Below are 7,896 nucleotides of genomic sequence, written 5' to 3' on the forward strand. Positions count from 1 at the left end.
ATATACTTTTTAGCAAGGTTATAAATAATATTATATACACATATGTTTTGTTGCTGTATTTTGGTTTTCTCCATTTTTGCAGGTGTGTCGTCTTGTGTTTTCTTGGTATATATTTCACTTACTGTATTTTCTAATCTCTCTTTCAGTCTTTTCCATTATATTTCTCCTTTTTCTTCTCTTTCGTTTTGTATTTTTTTTTATAAAAAAAGGTCACTGATGATGAAGAAACTAATATTCAGTTCTGTTTTCTACTGAAGTGGCTTAAAAGAGAAAAAGAGAAAAAAAGAGAAAGAAAAGATGAAAACAAAACAAAACAAAAAACAGTTAACAAGCAAACCAAACCTAAATAACTGAACTAAAAAATGTGTCTTTGAGGCAGATGGTTTATCAATTTATGGAGTTAGCACACTGATCAGAAGGAGTAAATTTAGCTGGCTACATTATAATATTTGTACAAATCATTTTATGGGAGAAAGTTGTTGCTATTTTCTCTGTTAAACTAAACCCTTAGTTGGTAGTGGTGGCCTGTGGTTATTTCCATTTTTATCCACAGTCTGGTCATTTGAAAGCCACAGTCTGAACCTAACACACTTTATAGAGAACTCATTACTGTAACCAGTGTATTTACTGTCAAACTCATAATAAAACATTAACATAGTAAGAGATTAACAGAGTCAGCATCACACAGATTGTTTTTGCGTGTGTCGATCTGCAGGTAGAACCTGAAAAACTGGTAAGCTGATCAGAAAATATTTCTGAATGCATGTGTACGGTACAGTTGTACTGATTGGTGTCAGTTTTGGATACCAGAAGCTGCAGGTTTGCTTTAATCACTGAGCTACACGGGTAGCGGCTTAGTCGTCCTCCAACAGGAGGAGTCAGAGGTTTAAATCCTGGCAGTAAACAGTCCAGTGTTGAAGTGTCCCTGGGCAAGGTACTGAACCCCTCATCGTCTCTGACATGTGCCCCATCAGTGTATGAATGCAATCAAAAACACTGATTATACTCAATAGAGTGGTTTATTCAGATCAGCTTTGTGCGTGCTGTATGAATGTGTGGATGGGTAAATGAGGGGCACAGATTGTGTTGTAAAATGTTCCTTCTGTTTAATCGATGATTCCCAGTTCAGCAGACAGCGTGTAGCTAGACTCAGTGTGTCTGAAATAACAAAGAATGTTTTTTGTTGCGCTGAGGGATATAAAAAGCACGGGGCTTCCTTTCACGTGTGACCAAAGGTAATTATCACAAAGCTTCARTGTATCACATGTCCTGTATATACAGATGTGTGAAGTTTCCATTGTGTGAATCATGCTGTGGACTGTGTTTAGCTGGAGGTTGCTGAGCGCATGAATGTTTTAGTTGTTATGGAACTGTGTGTGTCACATTTCAGACAGGTTTCTACATGCCGCATACAGTTATTTAAAAAATTACGTCATCTTTCCTTTTTCTCCCTATTTAAAGTGTGTGTAAGGGCGGGTATTATGTATTTTACAGGCACATAATTCAGTTCTATAAAACAATCAAGTAACTGAGTTACCTTCAGTTGTTATGAGAATTTTGTATATATCAAAAAAAATTAGACTTCGCATCATAAACACTTTAAAATTGGCCTCTGTCTCTTTAAAATCCTCCTACCGTTTCCCACACTTCCACTTCAGCACTCCACAACAATGTTTCAAGGAAGGGGTGATATGTGGGGTAGAAGCTCGGCTGCAGACTGAGCTCCAGGGAGGAGCTTTGTACAAATAGGCGGAGCTYTGTCCCAGCGAGTGTTTTATGCAGCTCCACATGCATGAATGAGCAACACTCTGGGTATGTTTTGGATGAGGGAATGACATTATAACACGATATAAAGCTAAAAAAAATTTAAAAAAAAGCCGATGTTGCATAACACCCCACTTTTAAGCATTTTTTTCCTCTGGCTGGTGCTACTGATAATTAAACTGGCTAATCCAACTTAAGGACAATTTTACTTCAAATGTGTTATCTTTAGATGTACAAGGGTTTAATTTAAACTTTGTTTTTAGTTGTTTTAATATTGAAAAGAAAAGAGAAACTTTAGATTTTTTTAAATTTATTTTAGGTTTCTCTGTCTGAGAATCCGTGCTCAGATTGAAATTGTTTAATTGTTGCTTCTGGTCATCAGACCAAGACTCATCATTTTCTTTTACAAGCTTTTAAAATTTGTGTACTTAGTTTTTCACTCCCAGCTTTTGTAGTTTGTTGTGGTTGTTTCGAACTAATTTTAAGACCTGGTAAAAATCAGTTATTGTTTTATTATCTCTTTATATATAAAACTTGAAAAATGAAAAAGATGGACTGTTTACTATGACTGTAAAATGTGTCAGATGTTTGCTGAGGAAAACATTCAGGGGAGTGACCATGAATCTAAAGGCCCTGTCACTAATGTTTTAGACAACACCTGGGGTAGCAGAAGCACAACAAGACTCAATAGCAACAACAAAMTAAGCTGTTTGGCAGTAAAGATTTGGCAATTTTTTTCATGTGCACAACTCGCATACTCAGCACTACAGCTCATCCCACAAGTGCRTGTTCCTTACAAATGTGGCTCCATTTAAATGGGTGATTAACAGACTTTCCAACGATATAAGATTTACTGCCAAGAAGCATTTTTACAACAAAGAMATAATCTACCAAACACAAATTTCCTTATTTTTTGAGATGTTTAGTTAGWGTTACTGTAGACTAGGGCTGCCACAAACAATTATTTTTATAATCGATTAATYACCGATTATTTTTTCTATTAGTCGACTAATCAGATCATACGTTAATTGAATATAAAACACAGCCTTTCACGTCAGAATGCAGCTGCTATTATATAACCATTGATTTTAACTATATGCTAACTAAAAATAATTGCTGTGGAAGTCAAGTTCTGCCTTGCAGATATTTCATTGTACAGGTTTCTCTTTTATTTTCTTAAAAAGATCCCACAATTTTGAGCTCCGTTGTCAGGTAGCCATGATACCAGAGCCTGTCTGTATAATGTCTTGTGACGTCCACGGCCTACCCCAGTTACCACTACTGTGCATGTGTGTCAAGGACAGAAAGGCAGATGTGGCAGTGGAAGGTGTCAAAGCAGTTTGGAGAGAAAAACAAAGTAAAGAACAAAAAAAAAAGATTAATCGATTATTAAATTAGTCATCGATTATTTTAATAATCGATTAGTTGTCGATTAATCGTGGCAGCCCTACTGTAGACATCTYCAGTGTCAGACAAAATGTTCACAAGTTGACAAAAATTGTCTAAAACATATTAACAGCACTTCCTTTTTTCAAGCCAGCAAAGTCAAACCATCTCATTCTACTCATCCAGTTCAAAATCACCAAACAGTACGCTTGAACAATGACCGGGGCTGTCTAGTTTTATTTATTGGGTGCAAAGTATTTTCACRGGGTTGAAAATTGAAAGTAAGTTCAGCTTCTAATGAGCTAACTCAAAAAGGACTATAGCTGATGTAAGCTGTTACTATTTCAGATCTGGAAACCAGTGCTTGGCCCGGCCGTCATTGTAGAAAAGGGGAACTGAAACACGACAGACTTGACATCATTTTTGGGCATGAAACTTTGTGCACCAGTTTGCAGTAGAAGCAGTTGTGGCTCCAGTGTGTGTGTATGTGTGTGTGTACTTGCTGGAAGAAAATGTACATTTGAGGTTTAGTGAGTCATTTCCAGAGCYGGTTGCCYTTYTGAGACTGCTGAGTTCTTTGGAGTGTTTTTTTTTTCCCCACTCACCATTTTCTTTTGAAATGAGCTGTCAAAGAGGATGTACAGTATTCTTAAAACACRTTCTGTGTAAAAGGTCTCGTTAATGATTTTCATCCTTTTATGTCTTCATCGCTGTAAAACACGTTCGGTTACTTGCAATATAATTTAACAGATTAAAATATTTCCTGGCTGGCCTCCAGCTTCGACTAAACAGAGCAGACTGAGTCGGACAAAAGCTAGATTAAAGCATTTCAAAATAAAAGGAGGTCCTGCAACAATAAAGGGTGAGAAAAATAATCTGTAGATTTTTGTGTGTATGTTACATTACAAATATTTCAGAAAACAGTGTGTAGTTTGGGGTGTGTAACTCTACATGTATTTATACCAAACCGTCAGGGTCCAGTTACAGTCAGACAAAGAATACATTAGTCTCAGGCGATCGCCGCTCTCATCTGGAAAAAGTGCGCACATGTTTTTTAAATTGCTTTTTGCTAACTGCCGCAACAGAAAAGCAGAGGATGAAGATAGCATCTAGCRCTCTCTGCACCAGCAATAATGACTAATTCAAATGAAACATGGAAGCCTGGCGATCTGCTTATTTTGTTTCACATCAGTAACAAAGAAAAGCTTCAGGTTCACTGTGGAAATATGGAAAGCCATAAAGGGCCATAATTTGTGCACTTTGAAACTCCCTCTTGTGTCTAATAAACACCATGAAATATGTTAAAGGGTTTAATAAGTGCCATTTGTGTGGAACAGCACACTGAGAAACATTTCCAGTAGTACTATTTATTTTATTTTGTATTTTTACAAATTTAAAAACAATACATGGAAATAAAAAGACTTGTGGGAAATTTTTTTAATTTAAGAGACACATGTACAAGAAAAAAGAAAAAAACTATTTTTAAAAACAGTAAAATTTAAACTATGTGCTAAGAATATAGTTTGTTATAACTAAGTTGGAAAAATATACATGATGGTTGATTAAATTATAAAATATGAGGGAAAGTTTTTTATTTAATTGGTGCATTTTAAGTGTGTTTATTTATTTATTGGGGCATATATTTATTTCTGCTTTAATTTTTTAATTATGTCAGTTTCGGTCCTCCATACATCTGAGCCCAGCTACTAGCAAGTGTGGTTTGTTTTCTGCCTGCCTTTGGGTGAAGTTGCTTTATGATTAAACTATGTGGGAAAAATGAAAATGCTTGTACCAAAACAAAGTACATTTCAAACCATAATTTATGATATTATCTTTGTTATTCAAGCGAGGTTTGAGTTATTATCATCTAAACTACAAACTCATTTATTTAGAGTTCCTGCAATGACAGATTGTTCAAATCCTGTTTATTTAGCTCACATTCTTGTGAGAATGTTGGAAACCTGAAGATCAGCTGAGTAGAACTGTATGATGTCAAAAAACAAACAAACAAACAAACAAAAAGAAAAACTATATAAAGAAACCAAAAATGAAATTTATGTTTTAGGTTTGAAATGTTAATTAAAAATATTCCAATGTTTTAACTGTGGTTACTCCAAGTTCCACACAGAAGACCTGATAATAAAACCTCTGGGGTGCAACAAGGCCTTTGGTTTTAAAACCTGAATACTTCTGGCACTGTGACATTTCAAGTTATTCTAAGCGACTGGGTTGTTGTCCTGCTAGAGCTTGTTCAGGTCAGGAAGTGTTTTTTTTATTTTTTGGAACATGAGGTCAGGTTTATCCCTCTAACAGGAATCTCCTTTTTTTTCAAATTCCTGGAAAAGAGAATAACATTTGGAGTTTTTTGTGTTTTCACCTTTTGATCTTCCTTTATGGAGGTTTCCTCTTCTTGCTGATAAGAAAGCCACTTTTTAAAAACAAGTACTGAATTGGGAGCATGAGTTTGCTTGGAAAAGGGATTACACTTTTTATGGTTTTGATAGTGTTATCTAAAAGGGCTAACCTAGTTTCTCCTCTCGCTGCTCACACAGTTTGTCTGTTTGTGTAAACTTTGTCAGGTGGTTTTGTTGAGCGGTCATTTGGACAGCTGGGATGTGGGCCAGGGTGCCATGGATGATGGAGGCGGAGCCATGATTTCCTGGGAGGCCCTGTCACTCATCAAGGACCTGGGTAACACAAAGATAGACATATTGTTTACGCTGCACAGTAAATTAAAGAAAAACTTCCACATGTGCAAACTATAGGAGCATGTGTTTTACAAACTTTTTTCATCTCTAGTTTCAACTTCTTCGACACAGTTTTCGTGTTTCCTGTGTTTAATCGGTCACTCTTAGTTTCTTGCTTATGTAATAAAATGACCCAGTTTTACATTTGAAAAAAAAAAACAACTAAAATTTACGGTTGATGCAAAGTATTTGATAAGAAGTACTAAATACTTACAAATGTCATTATAAAAGCCTAGCTGTAAAATTGGTGTCAACRTGATGTTTGTCTTTACTAAAGTATCAAAGTGAATAAGAATAAATATACAATAACAAAAACAGCACATATAAGTTTTGGTGATCCAAGAAAGTCCAGCAACCTGCGACTGAATGTCATGATCATATAAATTTTCTAACTTAATATTAAAATCATTAATTACTTCTTTGTCAGACTGAATAAGCTCAGAACTGCGAGGCTATTTGATGGATAAGCTGTAGATCTTATCAGATATCTGCATCTTTCCACAGGTTTGCGCCCAAGAAGGACTTTGCGGACGGTGCTGTGGACAGCTGAGGAGCAGGGTGGAGTCGGAGCACAGCAGTACTTTAATCTACACAAGGTTCTGTTACTTCACAAAAAAAAAAAAAACACACTGTACGAGCTGTGAAAGGCAATATTTTCCCTCCACGTAAGAAGCAGGAAGGGTCAGAGCGTTGTGAAAGCACACTGTAGGAATGTGCTCTCAGCAAAGTGGAAAAGCCCTGGCTCGCTCCCAAATTTACTCCGTGTCAAGGATGTATGCAACAATCTAACGTTTCCTTTTCTTCCAGCTTTCTCAGACCCGTAATACGCTACGTTCTTATAACTAGAAATGTACATTTAGTGCATTTTTCAGGAGGGAATCACATTTGTCACCACTTTTTGTAACTAATAGGCTGATTAGATCTTTCTTTTTTTAAAACAAAAGTAGAAATTTATTTGAAGTAGCTTCTTTAGCGACTCGTAGTGGCTGGTTTAAATGTGCAAACATTCTGAAAACGTGGGGTTAAAAGGTGAACTTTAATAAATACAACTGTGTGTGGATTATAATCATTCCAACACATTTTTGTCACTTTTCTGGGTGTCTCACCTGTTTTTTTTTCTTTCCTCACACAGGTGAACGTGTCCAACTTTGACCTTGTTATGGAGTCTGACATGGGGACATTCACCCCGGTTGGTCTACAGTTCACTGGCAGTGTTGCAGCACAAAAGGTGAGATAAACACTGTTGATCTTTACACAAGGATACAATAACTAACTCTACAAGCTGATTAGAATTAGCATTTGTTATGATTCTAACATTTGGCTTAAATGTTTAAAGAGTTGCTTTTGGGATAAAGAAATGTTAATGAAATGTTTRGTCCTAACCTGACTCCTAAACATGTGGACTGCAGGGTAAACAGAGAAAAATCAGTACTCAGCTATTAAAACTCTGGTTATTTTTGGCTCATGAAACTTGTACGTGTTTTAAAAGCGTTTTATGTTATGGAGCAAGTCGTCCACCTGTCTGTCTGCCTGTGAGCAGCTTTCTTGTCAGCTCAASTCCTCTTACATCTTTTAATAGAACGTGCTGAAACTTGGTGGGGGGTATCGTGATGACTATCATCGTTTTGTACCTCATCAGTTATGATCCTTTGCTGTATTTTATAAATAGAATCCTTGACAGCTCACTTTAAATAGCAGGGGTCTCCTCAGAAGTCACTATCCTGCATGTTTTACAGGTTTCTCTGCTCCAGCACAGCCTGAATCACACAGACTGAATCAGGTGTGTTGGAGCAGAGAAACAAGTAAAACATGCAGGATAGTGACTGGTGGTGTAAGAAAATATTGATACACTGAAATATCGCGATATTTCATTTCCCAATACTGTATCGATATTCTAAAGCCCTGTATCGATTTTTAATTAAGGTTTCAAATGTCAACTTTCTTGCCAACCGTTAATTTTTATGTTGTAGTTCAGCCTCTGACCACTAATTGGCAGCAG

General features: G+C 36.3%; 1 protein-coding gene across 1 annotated transcript in view; it reads left to right on the plus strand.

Annotated features, from left to right (window-relative positions):
- Positions 1-7,896, plus strand: part of LOC106527894 (carboxypeptidase Q) — a 17,993-nt gene that overhangs the window by 6,205 nt on the left and 3,892 nt on the right. Inside the window, exons 7-9 of the mRNA XM_014022902.1 lie at positions 5,730-5,841; positions 6,402-6,493; positions 7,030-7,125. Coding sequence (XP_013878356.1) covers positions 5,730-5,841; positions 6,402-6,493; positions 7,030-7,125 — 300 coding nt within the window. The remainder of the gene's footprint in view (positions 1-5,729; positions 5,842-6,401; positions 6,494-7,029; positions 7,126-7,896) is intronic.

Source organism: Austrofundulus limnaeus, unplaced genomic scaffold (genome assembly GCF_001266775.1).
Source record: "Austrofundulus limnaeus strain Quisiro unplaced genomic scaffold, Austrofundulus_limnaeus-1.0 Scaffold348, whole genome shotgun sequence".
In the NCBI taxonomy this organism is placed as follows: domain Eukaryota; kingdom Metazoa; phylum Chordata; class Actinopteri; order Cyprinodontiformes; family Rivulidae; genus Austrofundulus; species Austrofundulus limnaeus.